Source organism: Perissodus microlepis, chromosome 13 (genome assembly GCF_051167445.1).
Source record: "Perissodus microlepis isolate ML-2025 ecotype Zambia chromosome 13, ASM5116744v1, whole genome shotgun sequence".
Classification (NCBI taxonomy): domain Eukaryota; kingdom Metazoa; phylum Chordata; class Actinopteri; order Cichliformes; family Cichlidae; genus Perissodus; species Perissodus microlepis.
In genome coordinates, this window is record NC_140473.1 from 14,280,050 (window position 1) to 14,299,751 (window position 19,702).

At 41.5% G+C, this 19,702-nt stretch overlaps 5 protein-coding genes across 8 annotated transcripts; 4 read left to right on the plus strand and 1 right to left on the minus strand.

Annotated features, from left to right (window-relative positions):
- Nucleotides 1-106: 106 nt before the first annotated feature.
- Nucleotides 107-7,086, minus strand: LOC146374842 (sphingomyelin synthase-related protein 1-like). Of its 4 annotated transcripts, none has more exons than XM_084948396.1 (6): nt 6,965-7,086; nt 4,106-4,729; nt 3,845-3,940; nt 3,642-3,759; nt 3,302-3,452; nt 107-2,453 (listed from the first exon to the last, which is right to left on the minus strand). In XM_084948396.1, exons 2-6 carry the CDS (start codon nt 4,723-4,725, stop codon nt 2,149-2,151), a joined length of 1,290 nt encoding a protein of 429 aa, XP_084804522.1. In that variant the 5' UTR covers nt 4,726-4,729; nt 6,965-7,086; the 3' UTR covers nt 107-2,148. The 4 variants fall into 4 exon arrangements, with proteins under 4 accessions (XP_084804522.1, XP_084804525.1, XP_084804526.1 ...); XM_084948399.1 differs by having other exon boundaries at nt 4,106-4,726; nt 6,965-7,066; XM_084948400.1 differs by lacking the exon at nt 6,965-7,086 and adding an exon at nt 6,514-6,777 and having other exon boundaries at nt 4,106-4,726.
- A 61-nt stretch (nt 7,087-7,147) lies between these two features.
- On the plus strand, nt 7,148-9,289 carry LOC146374843 (dual specificity protein phosphatase 13A-like). Its single transcript, XM_084948403.1, has 4 exons — nt 7,148-8,497; nt 8,578-8,792; nt 8,873-9,077; nt 9,199-9,289. The coding sequence occupies exons 1-4, from the start codon at nt 8,286-8,288 to the stop codon at nt 9,218-9,220; spliced, it is 654 nt and encodes a 217-aa protein (XP_084804529.1). The 5' UTR covers nt 7,148-8,285; the 3' UTR covers nt 9,221-9,289.
- LOC146374844 (dual specificity protein phosphatase 13A) lies at nt 9,078-11,231 on the plus strand. The gene is made up of 3 exons (XM_084948401.1): nt 9,078-9,602; nt 9,779-9,996; nt 10,080-11,231. The coding sequence occupies exons 1-3, from the start codon at nt 9,478-9,480 to the stop codon at nt 10,289-10,291; spliced, it is 555 nt and encodes a 184-aa protein (XP_084804527.1). The 5' UTR covers nt 9,078-9,477; the 3' UTR covers nt 10,292-11,231.
- Nucleotides 11,232-13,997: 2,766 nt separating this feature from the next.
- Nucleotides 13,998-16,712, plus strand: dusp13a (dual specificity phosphatase 13a). Its single transcript, XM_084948834.1, has 6 exons — nt 13,998-14,131; nt 14,214-14,455; nt 15,554-15,770; nt 15,868-15,990; nt 16,078-16,295; nt 16,394-16,712. Exons 1-6 carry the CDS (start codon nt 14,007-14,009, stop codon nt 16,621-16,623), a joined length of 1,155 nt encoding a protein of 384 aa, XP_084804960.1. The 5' UTR covers nt 13,998-14,006; the 3' UTR covers nt 16,624-16,712.
- A 313-nt stretch (nt 16,713-17,025) lies between these two features.
- Nucleotides 17,026-19,373, plus strand: LOC146374846 (dual specificity phosphatase 29-like). Its single transcript, XM_084947710.1, has 4 exons — nt 17,026-17,239; nt 18,328-18,518; nt 18,641-18,864; nt 18,962-19,373. Exons 2-4 carry the CDS (start codon nt 18,340-18,342, stop codon nt 19,186-19,188), a joined length of 630 nt encoding a protein of 209 aa, XP_084803836.1. The 5' UTR covers nt 17,026-17,239; nt 18,328-18,339; the 3' UTR covers nt 19,189-19,373.
- The last annotated feature ends 329 nt before the right edge of the window (nt 19,374-19,702 follow it).

A 19,702-nucleotide genomic window follows, 5' to 3' on the forward strand; every position in this document is an offset into this window, starting at 1 on the left:
AAAACAACATTTTCACCAGCGATAGAAATGGTTTGTTTCTTCTCACGAATCAAACTCAAGCACAGTGAAAAAGCAGCTGTGAAATAATTAGTCAGAAAAACAAAAGTTATTTTCCTTGTCTAGCAACTTTTATTCCTGAGCCAAAAGGCAGAGATGGATTACTTGCATCGATAAACGATACGCGTTGTAAACAGTTAAAGAGATAAAGTTTGGATCAGACCTGCCAGAGTAAACACTGCACTTTTGAACCTTTGCTTAAAAAAAACAAACAAAAACAAACTGCTTTTAAAGCTTTATAGGCAACAGATGATATCTCCATGTTTCTACAGTCACCACTTAACAATCAGTAAAAAAAAATAAAATTAAAAAAAAATCGTAGAAAACCATGACAGAGTATCAAACTGGGATAAAGAAACAATTACACATATAAAGTTTAATGTGCAAAATATAAATTTTTTGCAATGAATATTCACATACTTTATTGAGTTTAACTCTGAATATAGGGAGCTCTATGTCAGTGGTGAGTTCATCTTAGTGCAAGTGAAATAAAAGACATTTTTTATGTTAGTGCAGAGGATTTTTTTTTTTTTTTTTTTTGCACATCTAAAGAAACGAGTGCTCCTTTGGTAGCAGCTATCCAACAGGTGTCAGATATGTTTGCAGCAAAGCCTGAGCTCTGAGGCATCACCACCTCAACTCCCGAAGAGGCACAACTACAGTATCAACCCACAGCTATCTCATTAGATTTCTGCTGTAATTATCAAGTACCACCAAAAACCCAAACCACCACCGAACAGTAAACAACCCCAAAGCAGAAGCTAAGAATGACAAAAGTGATCATTTCAAGGCAAATCTTCAAAGAAAATAAATGTACCTGCATCGCTTAGCCAACAAATAAATCTCCTTCTTTTCCTTTGGCAGTGTGCAATTACATTTAAAGGTACTGCTCAACATTTTGAGACAAACACTTATTTAGCGTCTGATATAATGTACATATGAAACTGACTTTTTGGAGTCATGTGACCGCTAACCACGTGATGTTAACGTTTACCATTTTGGACATGTGACAATATAGGCCAAGTAAATAAGGCCCCACTCTCACAGGTGTAGAGAACATTCAGTGACCCGACCCCCACTAGTTACTAGGGAAAAATGGGAAAAACATGCAGTCCCATACTTGGCGAAAACCTCTTTGAGATTATTTTTGTTTCTCCATAGTTTGCATGGAAGACAGCAACTCGTCTGCAATCACTCACCAACTGCTCTCCAAAAAGTAGTGAAACTGTGAGAAGTCCAACAAACAGAGACCATTTGACTTTAAAGCGGAAGCAGAAGTTGAGTTTTAAAAATAACATTGTAAACTGTGAGAAACAGCTTTTATTTTGGAGACAATCTCCATTTCTGGTTTGCGCTACACTTTTTCCAAGTTTCACTACCACTCAGTGGTTAGTAAGAGAGTATTTCCACTTAAGTTGGTATCTTCCATGCTAACTACAGACGTTTACAATGATCTTCTTGCAACCACGGCAATCACAAGGTGGTTTTCGGTGCAACACCCTCATTGTGACAAACTTCACCTAATGACACCCAGCAACCACTCACCAATCAGTTGGTGAATGTATTTTTTCTTAGCAACTGGTGGTTGTATCATGTCCAACATGGTGAGAAATCTGTTGTCCTGTGAGAAACCTCTATAGTTAGCAGCCAGACAGCATAGCTTAGCGTAGCGTGAAGACCAGAAACAACCAACGACGTTTATCCAAAGTATAAAAAATAAAAAAAATAAAATAAAAATCCAAACAACAAATATCAAAACATCAGTATTACTAAAACTTGATGTTTATAAAAGAGTTTATCATTTCAAATGTGCTGGTAGTGTACCTTTAAACAGACCCTGGTCAACTATACCCCGGTTTCCAGTCCATGTGCTAAGCTTAGCTAAATGTCAACATAGAAGTTAGCTAACTTCTATATTGACAGCTAATCTAAGATGTAAGAAAGTATCGTTCCACAACTGTCACTTTTATCAGAGAAATTAATCAAAGAGAACATGTTTTTAAGTTTTTTTATATAATAAATTATCAAGTTTTTTCACTAAGGCATTCACATTAGAGTCCCATGCATGTTGCCACTGCTGTAACTTCAACTTTATCCAATCAGAGTTTTCATGAAGGCCGGTTTACTGAAGGGCCAGTGATACTGGTTGGGGACGGGTCCATTCACGTTACACTCAAAAAAGGAGAACATGGGGAACCAAATGCGTGCCCTTCGGCTATGCTGGTAGGCACGAGTGTTAGCTAAGGTGTGATAGTAGAGGAAGAGGCGGGTGGTGATGTAGAAGGCGATGAACACGTCGATGGAGTAGTGCTCGTGAGCAGCCAGGATGAAGAAAATCCCAAACAGGTTTAACACCCAAGATATGGTGTGAATCAGATTCCATGTTCGTGGAGTATCTGCAATTAGGAAACATAATTATAAGACATGCTCAGTGTATTTTATGTATATCCAAAGCTTGCAGACATCATTGACACTAGTTTATTTTGAGCTGGACAGCTGGTATGAGATATTTGTGCTGATATACTGTGTTGTTGCCAAATGTGCCACTGTGTATTTTGTCCAGACATATCCACTTTGGTCTTCTCTATCCAAAGGACATTTTTCAGAGGTTTTGTGGTTTGTTCAAAGGAATTTTTCAAAGCTTAACATTAATGCCATGTTCTTTTTAGGGAGAAGAGTCTCCTGGCAACTCTTCCAAACAAGCCATACTTGTTCAGTCTTTTTCTGATTGATGGACTTCAAATAGTTTGGAAATGGACTTTAACTGCTCCCAGACTGATGGGCAGAAACAACTGTTTCTGATACATTTCATGTTTGGCATTGTGTTAACACTTGTCTAAATGCTCCAAATCAACAAACAGCCTCTGCAAACCTCTACTGTGATAGAGGTGCTCACACTTGCTGATGATCAGATACTACTTACACTTGTTTCTACTTGTGCTCTTGATTCCAGTAAGCCTGTGCTTAGTTTTTTTATGCATTACTTCTGCATTTTGGCTTATCTTTTGTTAAATAAATAATGACATGAGGTGTATTTAAGTGAATTTAAGACCTGCTGAGGAACAGGTGATTTATAAAAAAAAAAATTAAGTCCCAATACATAAAACCTTAGAGTTAAAAGAAGGTGTACTTTTCTTAATTATAATCACATCTTTTCTTTCCAACTAGTAAAAATACAAGACCTAACAAGAACGCACACTCTCACTAAACTCATTGAAAGCCGAACAAAAGAATTAATCCTCACATTCAGTCACAAAGAAGTTGAGCATCGTGATGACAACAGTGTGCCCACTGAACATGTAGTCTCCACAGGTTTGCACGCCTGTCAGAGTCATCCCAAATCCACTCCAGATTGTTAGAGCCCTCTGTATCTTTCCCCAGGTGTCACCATATGTCTGAGGGACAAAAAAAAACCCTCCAGTAATCAGTCATGCTGTGAATCACAGTGGCAGCTGTTTATTAGTTATCACCGCAGTACAGCTGAGTGATCAACTGAACTGTAACACTGCCAACAGCAATGAGAATAAAAATAAAAAAAACTCCAGGAGGAAAATGACAAACAGAATCTCATTTGCACTTCCCACCTTGCTGGCACACTTCAGGTGCTGCCCTGGCACAGAAAGCGAGGTGGCAAACATGGTGCAGCAACGAAGCAAAAACACCGTTCCCATTAAAGAACACAGCCGTCTGAAGAGGATGGACCTGAAACACAGACGCACACCCAACTCAGTGTAATGTGGCAGCAGCTAGGAATGTGCAAACTGCAGAAACGGGACCTATGGGCTACCTGTGTTTGTGAAGCAGCAGGATCAACAGAAACATGTAACATAAGATGAGACCACAAGCTTCAGCCATGGCAAAAGCCCAAGGAATTCTGGGTACGCTGTTAAGAGTACAAAAACATGCATATCAGAAAGCAGATAAGATATGAGTGCAGCTCAATGTGTACGTGAACTGTGGAGCTTATGTTGCTCAACAATCCCTGGAACCACCATATAGATACTTATCAGTGCAAAATATGCAAAACATAAAATATGCAAGCTTGTACCTGTCCAGGAATATATCAGGCAGCGGTGGGTATGTCCTCATGTCAGGGACGCGCTCATGTACGATGACCATGACAAAAGATGTGAATCCAAAAACAAGAAAAACATATATGGAACTGATGACTGTTTTCCAAACCTCTGGGTCCAATCTACCAGCTAAGTGCTGCCTACACCTCCCGTTGGTGTGTGTGTGACACAGCACCTCTCCTGAGCTGTATCCAGATCTATTGCTGTTCCTTGACCGCAGCTCAGTCCCATTACACAAGCGATCACCTCCATTACACCCGTCAGCTCCGTTGCAGCTCCACTTGACCCCAGCAGTGCCTGTGGAGAGTCCGGCGGGAAGACTGTCCGAAGGTGCGAGGCCCAGCTCCTCCAGCTGGGCCTGGTTTTTTCTCTGGAGCTGGCGGAGGGCTATGGTCAGCCTTTTGATGTCTCCCAGCACCGTGAGGCCCAGAGGAGGACCCCTCAGGTCGGCCTCAGTCAGAGCCAGCAGACTGAGGCCGTCCAGGCGGTGCTGCGTGCACAGTAGCTCCACGTACTGCCCAAAACCTTCTTCCTTCAGCCACTGGGCCACCTGCTTACAGCTCCAGGCACTCACATCATCTTCCGACAGTGCCATTCTGCTGCAGAAACAAACACTGTTACGTAACGTGGGGTATGACAGAGATAAAAACAACTGAAATTACAGCGGCAGAGAAAAGAAGTATGTACACACACACACACACACAGATGTTCTGACTGATCAAAGGCTGCTGTTAACAATTCTCTAAAGCTTGATAATTAAGTGCCACTTCCTTCTCTGCGTTTTGATCACTTAATTTCATAACTGTTCAGTGCCATTCTTTTAATGCAAAACTGCCTGAAGCTCACCCACTGACACTTCTACTCAATTTGCATGAAAATTAACACGAGCACTTTCCCCGCTGTTCATATCATACAGCGCTGCAGTTATATAAATTATTCATAAGTTTGCTGATTGTTCTCCACAGTGTAGTGGTTTACACATTCGAATAACAAGCGAGAGATCGCTGGTTTGATCCCAGGAAAGAGTCATAAATCTCATTTGGTTCATCCAGAAGATCATCTGGGGTGTAAATCTGCCAAATTAAATATGCGGAAAAGCCCACTGTGGTGACCCGTTATGAATCACAGAGCAGCTGAAAGTAGTTTCTTTATTCTCCAAACCATTCATGTTTTTTTTTTCTTTTTTGGCATGAAATTTGATTTAAAAAAAACAACAACAACAAAAAAAAACAGCATCGGGCACAGCAGCATCTCAAATGTCTTGTTTGGAACAAAACAACTAAATGAGAGCAAAGAAACAATAAATTGGTTGAAATTAAGTAAATATATGGGTTGGAGCTCTGTTATTTTTGTCACAGATAAACAGATCCATCATGACTTCTCCAAAACTGGGATTCGTAATCCAGCTGTCCCAGAACTGAAGCCACTTTGATAATTTAGAGATTGTTAGATGGACAAAATGAGTCCTTTCAAGGTCATGGCAAATTGTTATTGCCGTGTTTTACAGTTTTCACATTTTTGGTCACTTTAACAATTAAAAAGTCATCATTTTTAATCAGTATGCAGTAAGTGCAGGGTTGGCTGCCTGCTTGTGCTCTTATTTAGTGAAACCCTGCAGTGCACGCTGCAGCCTGCTTAGCTGGTTTTGCATCATCTGTGTTCAGGTCAGTGACTGTACGTTAGCACTTCGAGTGTCCCACCTAAAGCAGGAATTCAAAACCTCAAAACAGTGAGTCACTAAAAAAGAAAATACCATAAGCCACCACAGGAGACTACAATCAATCTTTGCTTTGCAGTTCGCTCATTTCTGCCCTTTGAACTTCTGACAAGCTCACCACTGTACAGCTCCACTCGTACTCCAAAGGTCTACAAGTTCAACCAACACGGCTGTAGTACTGTACTGATGGCCTGCCTGCTGAATCGACACTATATACAGCCTTGACATTTTTATTTTGTACTGAACCAAACCGAGAAAATCCAGGAATAATTCTTTTTTACCATGATGTTAAACAGGCTCATTATGGAGCTGACTGATTGAATGATTAGCTGATCAATCAGCAAAAAATTAACTGACAAAATTCATCAAACAATCCCTTTAAGAAGCAGAAAATCTGGTAGAGTTTCTGGAACGTGCTGTACATTTTTTTCGTAATATATTCTGACATTTTAACAGCTAAACATTTATGACAAGATTAATTGATTTAAAAATAAAACAGCCTAAATACTAGATTCTAGCCTCAAAGCTTTTGTTGGTGGTTTCTGAATTTCGCCTTCAGCCTGACAGCCACACCTAGTATGACATCACTCCTCTGACACTGGTTCAGTTTGGCACGGAAAGTCACCGCTGATGAAAATCCCTGAAACCTACAAGCAGCTCACTCACCGAGGCGTGTGCAGATCTGCTCCCTCAAAGAGAAATAAGTTATTTTTAACTAGCCTCGAGATTTTACTGGCAACATCCCGCAGCTACTTGGGATATAAAAGTGCCATGTCAGCTTGTTTGGCTGGCTTACAGTGAGTCACAGTCAGGCAGTAGGACACAGCTCAGTGTGTGTGTGTGTGTGTGTGTGTGTGTGTGTGTGTGTGTGTGTGTGTGTGTGTGTGTGTAAGAGAGAGCGAGAGAAAGCCCTTCAGTGTGTGTGAGAGAGACAGAGGCAGCTCGACAAAGAGCTCATAGTGTCTTTTCACCGCAGGGGCTACAATGTAACGTCAGATTGCAACATTTCACTACTAGCTCAGCAACTTTCTTCACATGAACAAAAAACTACATGTTCAACTTAGAGCAAACACGTCACAGGAAGTCCACTTTATTATCCAATGATCGTCTCACTTACCAAACATCCACTGTCACTGCGCTGCTACAAGGTGCGGATGAGCCGTCTGTTTACTCCACCGCTCATAGGAGTATTTCACAGCCAACATGCTTCGGACTACTAAGCAACAACAAACAGGAAGAGGCAACAGCAAACAAAAAGCAGCCAAGAGGAGCAGGATGCCTCCTGCGAGACTTCAGCTCAAAGGACACTGACATCTGCTGGTTACACTTGGAAAGCCTGGGATTTCTTTAATCCGTCAACTTTGACTGTTTTACTGTGGTTTTCGTTCTTAAAACAGTATTGTCATTCTTGCCTTGGCATTCATTTTCCCCCCTTACAACTTTTTTTAATATGAGGTTATGTTATACATCAATATCTCATGCATGAACTTAAGCAATGTATAAGTGAAGAGTGTGCTATCGTTTTAGCAACAAATCATAGATGAAATGAGCTGTTTTCATTGTCATTTTGGGGCATTGAATATTAGTGTCAAGCCGACTGCAGCAGTAAATCTTGTTACTCTTTTAGCCATGAAAGCATCATTATGTAGAGGAAAGTAGGAAGAAAAGTTAATACAAACTAAACCTATAATGTTAAAAACATGTGCAGTCATTCACTAAGCAAATGCTTATTAGAGATTACAATAAAACTGCATTTACGTATGCAGACATGGTACCTACTAAAGCATCAGAATGGGGAATAAGGGTGATTTAAAAGTCTCTAAATGTGGCATTGTTGCTGGTCTGGTCTGAGTATTTCAGAAATGGCTGACTTACTGGGATTTTCTTGCATAACTGTCTTTAAGGTTTACATAGAATGGCCCAAAAAACAGAAACTATTCAGTGAATGGCAGATCTGAGTGAAAATGCCTTGTTCATGCCAGAGGTCAAAGGAGAAAGGACTAACTGCTTTAAGCTGCTGGGAACTCTCATTATGACCAAGATATGCAGAAGAGCATGGATAACACACGATAACACACCTTTCTTGAACATAACAATGAGTTTATTGTACTCAAATGGTCTCCTCGGTCTCTCAACAGATAATTATATTCTCAACATAAATGTTTTTAAATAGTTTTTTCTATCACGTTTAAGTAGATCTCATGTCATATACCTTTCCTACAGATTGTACCGTTGTATTTGAGTCTGCCATAACTGGAAAGCAAGCTTGAGAGGTTGACTGAGAGCCAGTGCCAATGAGCCACCTGTTTTTGACAGTCAGAGGCTGAGTGAGGTGGAACTGCTGCTGAAAGAGAGTCAAGGCGAAGGCAGCAGAGTGCAGCTTGGTTTCATTTTGGTAAAGAACAAAGCAGACCGTCTGCCATTGTAAAAACTTTGCAATGACAGACAGAAAGTCCTCCTCAGGTGCTGCCACAGGGATGATATGTGATATACAAGATTTGGAGCCAAAACAGGAGAAGTGTGTGGCAGGGGGATCAGAGAGAAAGTGGGAGATCCCATCTCTCCAGGATCTGGAGGAGGTTTTACACTCAGCTCCACGCTCCTGTCGACATGGAGACGAGGTGTGGCCGAATCTGTTTCTGGGAGACATGTGAGTATCGTGAGCTGGATTTAAATTCACGTATGCACATCTGGATTGTATTCATGTGTTACATCTGCTGTTTGTGTCAGGTTTATGTCTCATGACAAGTTTGGGCTCTACCAGCTAGGGATCACTCATGTGCTGAATGCCTCACATGGTAAACTCTGCTGTAAAGGTAGTGATGATTTCTATGGCACCACAGTCAAATATTACGGAGTCCCTGCCAACGACCTCCCCACATTTGACCTCTCGCCATATTTCTACCCCGCAGCTGAGTTCATTCACGAGGCTTTGACATCAGGAGGTACTGCAAGCAGATTTTCAGAGAGGATGATACAAATCTGAGTTTTCACTATATTTGTTTCTGCCTTTTCTGACTTTCAGGGAAAGTGTTTGTGCACTGTGCTGTGGGTGTGAGTCGTTCAGCTGCATTGGTCCTAGCCTACCTGATGATTCATCATCACCTCAGTCTGTTGTCCTCTATACGTTGTGTGCAGCAGAAGCGCTGGATTTTTCCCAACAGAGGCTTCCTGCGACAACTCATAGGCCTGGACCAAAAACTGCAGGATGATGGTTTAAATGAGCCAGAGTAAGAAAGCCAGAAACAACCCTCTATTTCCTCCTCCATTTGCACCATTTATTGCATGTATAAACCAAAGTGTTCAGCTTCATTCACTCCCCTCCCCTGTCCTCTTCTAATGTGACATCAGTGGTATCAGAGCGAGCTCCTGAATTCTCCCCCTGGGGTTTTTTAGCATCAGTGAACAGACCAATCAATGCTACAGCGTTACAACATTAAATAACTACATCCAGACAGTCCGAGAGCACACTGAACACAGAGAGCTAATTTTGGAGCCAAGCAGCGTTCAAACAACCACCTGCTCATGCCTCTCACCGAGCTGTAGACTTCGGTGGGAAGGGGGACGGTGGGCACAGACAGCCTGAGCAGTGCGGGGGTGTGCTGAAGGAGCACTCTGCGTCCAGGGAGAATGTCAAGGAGCAAACAGCTACAGGACCTGCTACTCATTAAAGAACTGGAGGTCATCTTGGATTCCTGCCCTGTGGGGCTCACACCGGTGGATGAAGTCTGGCCCAACCTGTACATAGGAAATGTGTGAGTGTGCTTTTGTACAACATCTTTCTGAATTCTGTTGGAGAGAAATGCCTGCTAAAAAGGAGAACTTGTATTCCTTTTACATTTAAGTTATTTAGCATTTATAGACACTAGACATGGCTGTTCTATTCTTTAGTTTTACTCTTTTTTCCCCCCATCTTTTTCCATGTCTACAGGGCTGTAGCACAGAATAAAAAGACATTGCATAAGCTTAGCATCACTCATGTCCTGAACGCAGCGCACTCCAAGCAGGGCAGCATTGGTGACCAGAGTTTTTATGGGAACACCTGCGTTTACTTTGGCATCCCAGCGGAGGATTCAGAGGACTTTGACCTCAGTCAGTACTTCAAACCTGCAACTGACTTCATACACAAAGCCCTGATGAGCAAAGATGGTAAACTGAATGTGAATATTAGGCTGTTTTTTCTTTTCTTTTCAAAAGCTGGCCCTCATGATATTTTCCATCCTTCTCTACAGGAAAAGTGCTGGTGCACTGCATCATGGGCGTGAGTAGATCGGCCACTTTGGTCATAGCGTACTTGATGCTGTGGCAGCGTCTTACTCTGAGAGATGCTCTGAAGCATGTTGTCCAAAAACGAGCCATTTACCCCAACCGGAACTTCCTGTCCCTCCTACTCAAGCTGGATGAACAGCTGACACGAAAGAGGAGACTGTGTCCTATTCTCTGACAGCCTTTGTTCTCACTGCACCTTCATTTGATTAATCAACACCTCTCCATATGTAGAACTCCATTCTAATTGGCGATCAGTAGTTTGTAAATATGATGTGTAATTAGATTTTGTTTGATGTAGTTGCAGGTGTAAGTCTGGAGTGACCTTTATTTATTTTTATTTTCGAGGTTGTCTGCTGTCTTTCTACAGTCCAGCAGCAGCAGTGCTCACACTGAGCCTTTATGTCATGTTTCTCCTGGTTTGTTTTTCATATTTAAATCATATTCAAATGTTCTCTGTGAGTGTTAGGAGTCCTGCTCACATGCTTTGTACGGGCAGTTTTATGAAACCCATTAATGTTTTGTCAGATCTCACTTAAATTGTTTGGTCAGATGGACACAGCAATTTTAAACATGTTCAAAAATATGTATATCTGACTTCTAACAAGGTTTAACCTTGAACAGTTTTCCTGATAAGACACCTACTTTTTTAGTCAAGGATTCCTCAAATAAAATAATTGTTTGTTTCATTTTGCTTTTTTTTTTTAATTGCCAAGAGCTTACTTAATATTGCCTAATCAATCTGACAAAAACAGGTATGTTTAATTGCTGAGCTGTATATCTTAACAGTGCTCTGTTTGATTGAGATCTGGTGACTGTGGAGGCCATTTGAATTCAGTGAACTCATTTAAATGTTCAAGAAAGCAGTTTTTATTGATCTGAGCTTTGTGACACAGTCTTTCATCCTGCTGGAAGCAGCCATCTGAAGATGGTACAGTGTTGTCACAAAGGGATGGACATGGTCAGCAGCAATACTCAGGTCAACTGTGGTGTTTAAATGATGCTCAGCTGGTACTAAAGGGCCCAAAGTGTATCAACAAAATATCTCTACAATCATTCCACCACCATCTGTCACGGCGAGTGGGATGAGCCGTGTGGAGAAATAAAGGAGGATCCAAACGAAGGCACTTGTAAAAGGTGTGAGGGTGGTTTATTAAACAAAATGAAAATGGACAAATGGCAAACGGAGCAAGGACTAAACTATACTGGGAACAAACTGACTACTGAACACGAACCTGAACGAGAGCGAGCAGACGACGGATGACAGCAGGGAACACACACGCGTGAGACATAGGTGGATACACAGACGGATCAGCAACTACAATGACAGAAGACGCGACTTAAATACACACAGAGAAACACAGGGAGATTACGCACAGGTGGTGGACACAGCTGGGAGTAATTAACGAGACGAGGGTGGTAAAACTGAACACACTCACATGAGACGCAGACCTTCACAATAAAACAGGAAACAAGAAAACACTACACAAGGACGCAGACACGACACTGAGAGACAGACAGAAAATGACACATGGAACTAGAACTAAACCTGCAATAAACATGAGAACACAAAACCAACGAACTAATCCCTAAACAAGAAAAACTGAAACATAGATTCATAATCATCATCATCATAATAAGAAAAGAATCCAAAATGCAAAAACACACCAAAACATAACAACTCAAAAGACTGGGTCAAACTGACCCAGAACCGTGACACCATCAGCTTGAATGTCGCAGCAGAAATCGAGATTCATCAGAACAGCTGATGTTTTTCCAGTGTGCTGTTGCACAATTTTGGTGAGTCTGTGCAAACTGTTCTTTTCTGACAGGAGCCACACCCACTGTGGTCTTCTGCTGCGATGTGATATACGTTCGGAGGTCCTCTTCTGCATACATTTGTTGTAACAAGTTGACCTTGACAAGTGGTTACATGACTTTATACTGCCTTCGTACCAGCTTGAAGCAGTCTGGCTTCAAGATGACCTTTTTAGACAGAGTTGTGTGGGAAAATCACATTAGATAAATGGACTGGTTCATATATAGCGTTTTTCTACTTCACCTGAGCACAAAACTTCAAAAATTCAATAATGTGAAGTTATACAACTTTACACTCGTTCATACAAGCACTTTTCCCCCCAAGTAAGTGCTTTTTATCTAACATTCATGTACATTCATACTCTTTTGGATGCATCGCAGAGCAACTTGGATTAGTATCTTGCCCAAGGATATTTGACATAGGAGATCTAACCACTAACTTTCCATTTAGTAGATGACCTGCTCTACCTCCTGAGCTGCAGCCACTTGTAGATCAGCAGTTTCAGAAATATTTAAGGTTGTTGGTGCCTGTCTGCTGCCAACAACAATGCCACATTCAAAGTCACTTAAACCACCTTTCGTCCCCTATCCGGTGGTTAGCTTCAACTTCAGCAGGTCACCTTCACCATGTGTACATGCCTGAATGCAATGACTAGCTGCAATGTAAATGTAAGTCATTAGATATTTGCATTAACAAGCAATTAAACAGGTGTACTGAACAGACTGGCCTGTGAGTATGTATCGAAATGGAAGTAGCCATGGTGACATTACTCACTGGTTCCTGTTTTAAAACTTTGAGTCACGGTCACATTCTTGTACCTAATAAAGTGGCTGGTCTGTGTACATAAACAGTTTTAAAATTATGGCAAAGCAAAGGTTTATTTACTAAGTTTGGTCATTAGTTGAACTTAGACACATGAAAGGCAACTCTGAAGTGGCAGTTTGAAGGGTAATTGATTTGTCAGGGTGAGGTTGGTAGTGTCTGGACCAACTGGAGACCTATTACCACTGTGGGTTTTGTGTCCGCACGCAGAGGAAACCTTGAGCAACAGGAAAGAGTTCAAGCAGGAAATGGTTAAACAAACAAGAAATAAATTCAGCTTGAAAAAAGCAGATAAAAGCACTTCTGCTACCACGCAAGCTGACAGAACAAACTGGTGGAGACTGGTAGATATAGTGCTGGGCCTTGATTGGATGATGAAGTGTAGGTGTGCCATCAGGTGTTTGCTCAGGAGTAAGAAGAGACCCAAAAGATAAAAACATTATAATTCTGACAGGGACCAGAAAGAAAATATAGGATGAGAACTCCAAAATAAAAGTGAGGTTATGCCGACTGTTACTGTTGCACTATTGCATGCCTAAGGTCATGCAGTCTTCCTTTCTTTAATTGGTTATTTGATAGTAAACAGCCTAAATCAGTATGAGCAGATTAAAAGCAGATAAAGCTAATAAATCACTGGTGAATATCATCCACATCTCTTAAAGGGACAGAGCAGCAGGCTTTACTCTGCAGCAGGGTAGCAACACAGACACTCGCAGAGCAGCCACATGTTACATAACAGTCCACAGTCATCATGGAAACATGTGAGCTAATGTTAAAGTTCACAGGATAAGGCTCAGGGTTGCCCCATGAGAATGAAACATCAGGTCTGCATTCACCATGAATAAAATGGGTTTTGAGTGCCTGAACAGTGAACACAGTATGTTAGATAACTTTGTCACTTTTGAGTGTATGATTACAGAGTTATAAAAGGAAACAACCCCAGCTATGTGTGACTGTGATGAACAAATAAGAGCAGGCAGAGTAGGAGAGGAAACCGAAGCGCCCTGAAGTGAGGTAAGTTCATGAGATTGGGCTGGTTTGGGGGATCTTTCAGGTAAGAAACATTTAGAAAGAAAGCAGGTGTGGCATCTTGAGAAAATCCCACTCTCAGGTCTGTGTGTTGCTAACAGAAGCTGGGATGACTAATAAGTTTACATAACAAACATTAACATTTACAGAAGCTTTTCATAGTGAAGGGCTAATAAATGACATGTGTTTGTGCGATTTATGAGTGTCTGTGTGTTTGTACAGTATGTCTCTTAGGGATCCTCCGTATGAACCTCCCTCTGTCTCAGAGCTGCAGGAGTTTCTGCTTGCTGACAGACGACCGACTGGACATGTCAATCAAGTCTGGCCTAACCTTTACATAGGCAATGAGTATGCGTGCACATATTAACATGCACACACATCTATAAACATTCTGCACTCGTGCAGCACTGAGTACGCTATTGTGTTTCAGGGTAGCAGCTCGTGACAAGGGCACTCTTCACAGTCTGGGCATTACTCACATTGTAAATGCTGCTCATGGAACCCCCAACCCAGGCCATGGGCTCTATTTCTACGTCAACACTGGCCCGCGCTTCTACAGAGACATGGCAGTGGATTATTATGGTGTTGAAGCTGATGATGCAATGGACTTCATCCTCAGTCCATTCTTCTATCCAACAGCAAGATACATCAGAGCTGCACTAGCCATGGGAGGCAAGTGGGCAGGGTTACAGCATGTGGCTGGATTAGATCTCAGTGTCATACAGCCACACCATCTAATGAGATTAGATTTTATTCTTGACTAAAATAAGGAATCCTTATTTCATTTATTAAGCGGAACAAGCTCTTCAAGCCTACCTGGCCTTATGTGAAAAAGTGATTGCCCCCTGAACCTATTACAAAGCAGCCCCAGAACATCACACAACGACCACCACGTTTGACTGTTGGTATGACATTCTTATATGAAAAGCTGCGCTAGTTTTGCAGGAGATGTAACGGGTCTAAAACCTACCAAAAAAGTTCATCTTTTGTCTTGTCAGTCCACAGGCTGTTTTCCCCAAAGTCTTGGGGATCATTAAGATGTTTTTGGTGAATGTGAGACAAGCCTTTGTGTTTTTTTGGTCAGCAGTGGTTTTCTCCTTGGAACTCTCCCATGGATGTGATTTTTATCCAGTCTCTTTATTTTTATTGAATCATGAACCTTAACGAAGGCAAGGCAGGCCTGCGGTTATTTAGATGTTGTTCTGGGTTCTTTTGTAAACTCCCGAATGAATTGTTGATGGACGTTTGGAGTAATTTTGGCACGTTGCTCACTCCTGGGAAGGTTCAGACATATTCCAGTTTTCCTCCATTTGTGCATTTGCGCCCTCACTGTGATTTGCTGGAGTTTCAAAGGTTTGTAACACTTTTCAGACTTTGTTTCCCATCTGTTATTGAGTTTCTTTAGATTTTGGCATGATGTGTTGCTTTTTGAGGTCTTTTGGCCTACTTCACTTTGTCAGACAGGTTTTATTGAAATGATTTCTTGATTCATCAGGCCTGGCAGTAATCAGGCGAGTGAAACTGAACTCAGCTTTCCAAAAAATGTTGTTAATCATAGTTAATTCATGATTTAACAAGAGGGGACAATTACTTTTTCACACCAGGTAGTAATGAATGAAATCACAATTTAAAAACTGATGATGATTTGAAACATTTAAGTGTGACAAATGTGCAAAAAAAAAACCAGACCAGGAAGGGGGCAAATACTTTTTAACAGCATTATATATCTATAAATGGTATTGAGGGTAATGTTTATCATCTCAATCCCAGGACGGGTGTTTGTACACTGTTTGATGGGCGTGAGCCGATCTGCAACCTTGGTGCTGGCCTTTTTGATGATTGTTGAGGGCCTGAGGCTGCAGGAGGCAGTAGCCGCTGTCAGGCCGCATAGAGACATCTGCCCAAACCCAGGCTTCCTGCAGCAGCTCCGCAGCCTCGACATGAGCCTGGAGAGAGAGAGGAGGAGACGAAGACAGGCCCAAACACTGTAAAGATACAATCAGTCACACACAAACCCATAAGCATCAACATATGCAAACACATATGCACACACACACAACACACACACATCTTTATTGCTGCAGGAGTCACTTAGCCCGGCAGGAAGAAACGGCATCTCTGACAGAGCTGAGGAACATCCTTTGGATAAACAGGAAGCCGGTGGCACCCGTCAATCAAGTCTGGCCAAACCTCTACATTGGAGATGAGTGAGTGGAAAACTCTTTTTAGGCGCCATGAAATGTATCAAAAACGATATTCTAGTAAATCAGTCTGTATGACGCGTGTGTATGCAGGTCTGTGGCACGAGATAAAATCACACTTTCATCTCTGGGTATAACTCACATACTAAACGCTGCAGCAGGACGACACCGCATTAACACAGGCCTGCAGTTCTACAGAGACCTCAAAGTGGAATACCACGCTGTTGAAGCTGCAGACCACCCAGAGTTCAACCTCCAGCCTTTCTTCAGATCAGCCGCACAGTTCATTGACAGTGCGCTGAAGAAAAATGGTTAGAGGCTAAGCAAATAGACATGCATACATTAATGTTAAGCAATTTGTGAGTTACTTTCAGCTATTATAAAAAGGACTGATCAAAATGTCTTGCAGGGAAGGTGTTTGTTCACTGTGCCATGGGTGTCAGCCGCTCTGGAGCGCTGGTTTTGGCGTACCTGATGATTTGCCAGGGCCTGTTGTTAGTGGAGGCTATCACTGCTGTGCGTCTGAATCGAGACATTGGACCCAACTCTGGTTTTTTGGAGCAGCTGAGGCAGCTGGAACTGAGCCTCAATACACAGAGCAGACAGATCCCAGAGGAGGACTGTACCAACACATCCTGATAATGAACACACTCAGGAACGCTTCATTCCTCCCTTGATTGGCAACCTGTGTTATTTTAATCAGTTTCTATCAAAATAATTAAAACTTTAAAAAAGGTCTGCGTGTCACCTATTTTATTCTCTTGACTTTTTCAGGCCTCCAGAAATAACTTGGCACTGACGAATCGTGACTGATTCTTGCAGCTGTCCACACATTAGTGACATTCCTCTGATGATGCAAGATGCCACTCGTACTGAACAACTGAGTTTGTTTCTGTTTAAAACAGTGCATGAACACTGCGTGCTAAAGGAAAATAGGTGCTGTCATGTTTGGGGTCTCATATACAGGATTACATTATGAAAGCATGCCATGTGGAGAGATCAGGTGTTGTAGTCCAACTACCTAAAAATATCATGTTAAACACTGAGCCTGAGAGAGCAGTTACCATTCCAGGTCTGTATTTCAGTCTTCATTGCTTCCTCCTGAGGGAGGTTCCTGTGGGTACACACACGTACACCCACCGGACACAAACTCTCTCTCTCTCTCACACACACACACACACACACACACACACACACACACACACACTGACATCCACTGAGGAAAGTAGAGGTCTGCGATCCACATTTAACAGAGGTGAGTCGTTTCTTTATACTAAATTGCTCGTTTTTATTTAATATCTGTTTTTTCCCCCCCCCGACTTGATGTCACACACCTCGTGGATCATTGATGGCTTCAGTTCAGTGTGACTTCAGTGTGAACAGTGTTTCAAAGAATGTGCATGAAGGGCTTGGTATGAAGCGTGACTAGATGAAGAGCAAGGCTGCCAATGCAGGGGTCCTAAAAGCTTTGAAAAATTGGTATAATTAATGTGAATCTATTAGCGGAGAGCGAGATTAAAAAAAGTCATTTAAATTCCTATTTGGCTCCCGATATCTCGTGTACTATTCTGCTATTGTTCATTATTAATATTGCAAAATGTATGATCAGTTAAGCAGCACCAGCAGCAATGATGCAAACAGAAAATGTCACGTCTGTCGCTTGAATTTGTACGTGACATCCAAGAAACAGCATCAGTTGCGCCCACAATAATACACAACAATATTACACAGAATACTGAATGACAACATACGGTTTGTATGATCGTGGACAATCATAGTTAAACCCCTTTTCACGTTTCTTACTTAAATACATATATTTTTAATGTGTTTCCATAGTAACACTGATTTCAAAGTTGCATGCAGTATTTAATAATAATTTAATCTTAACTGGCATACATAAAGAAATCCCTAAATTAATAAAACCATTTAAATATTCTTTACAACATTATTTCTTCTAAAAGTCTGGTCTTCCTACATCCTCTATAGCCATTGTTTCTGTGTGTGATATACTAGGTTTACAGTTATTTTCACTATTGATCGTTCATTTTTTTGATTCATTGCTTTTTGTTTCAACAAAAATAAGAGAAAATAGAAAGGAAAAACTACAGCTTGGAAAAAGGTAAAACCAGATGTTTACATTGGAAAAGCTGGAGCCGGTTAATTTTTGGCATGTTGCTTATAAATGACTGATAAGTATTTAGGAAAAAATGCTCATGGACTCCATAAACATCCTTGGCACATAGGTGGTAATGTTAGATCCCTGTAGAGCTTTGGGACAGATGGCAGTGTGCAGGAGTTGATTAATTTCAGGCATATGCGTGTGTGTGTGTTTGTTGTGGACAGCACAGGAAAACAATGTCCTCTTGCATGGTGAAGTCCAGAAGTAGAAACCCATATGCAGCCGTTCAGGTGGACCCAGACAGCGCTTACATCACTCCAGGAACATTAGACCTGGAGCAGCTGTTCTGGACCGGCACCACAGCTCATTACACACACTTCAACGAGGTCTGGCCAGATGTCTACATCGGGGATGAGTGCGTAAATCTGCGTACTGCAGTGTCATTGTACTTATCAGCCCTTATACAACTATTCAGTCAATTGTGTCAAAAGTTCATTATGACAGCTTCATACTGAGTCTGTGTTTGCATAAACACAGGAAAACTGCTCTGGAGCGGCCTGGTCTGAAGGATCTGGGGATTACACATATCCTGAATGCAGCAGAGGGAAAGTGGAATAATGTGCTGACTGGTGCTCAGTACTACAGAGACATGGAAATCCAGTATTATGGTGTAGAGGCTGATGACAAACCCACTTTCAACATGTCCCAGTACTTCAGGCCTGCAGCAAATTTCATCCACGAGGCCCTCGCTCACCCACAGAGTGAGTCCTCCGGGACTCTGAGGAAACCTTTGAGTTCATTATCTGGAGGATAAGTTTGTTTGTTTCTAATAAATCCACATATCTTCATTTTTTCTAGACAAGGTCCTGGTGCACTGTGTGATGGGCCGGAGCAGGTCAGCAACACTGGTCCTGGCATTCCTGATGATGAAACACAATTTAACTGTAGTGGACGCAATTGAGCATGTGCGACAGCGCCGCTGTATCCTGCCCAATCACGGCTTCTTAAAACAGCTCAGAGCCCTGGACATTTCACTGCAGGAGGAAAGGCTGAGACAAAAGAAAGAAACACAGGACCAACAGTAAATACTAAGAAATGAACTTAAAAATGTATTTTAACTTAATGTCATGTTTTCAAGGATATTATTTTTTTTCTTTTAATATATAATTAAAGTCATGTTTTCAGTAACCGAGTATGAGTCTCATTAAGTTAGTCACTCTGATTCAGTCCATAACTCTGTTTTCATGTAGAAGTTTTCATTTTCGTAAGATTAAAGTGGTCTTAAAGAATAGTTCTCCAGGCTTCCTGAGGTTCTTTTAAAGTTTTTCTTTGGACATTTGTTGCTTTTTCACTTGTCCTGTCATTTTCAGCCTAGTCCTTGTAGCTGACCATCTAATGCTATGTTTCACATGATGAGCCAGTGTTGTGTGTATACAAAACAGGCAACATAGCAAAGAATCCATCTGAATTTGTCTTTAGGCACTTTGTTACTAGTGGTTTGTTACAAAAAGACACATTTTTTATTTGAATCTGCTGCAATCTTTAAAGAAATGAAGAAATTATGAACCAACTGCTTCATTTTTTAGTATATTGATGCCA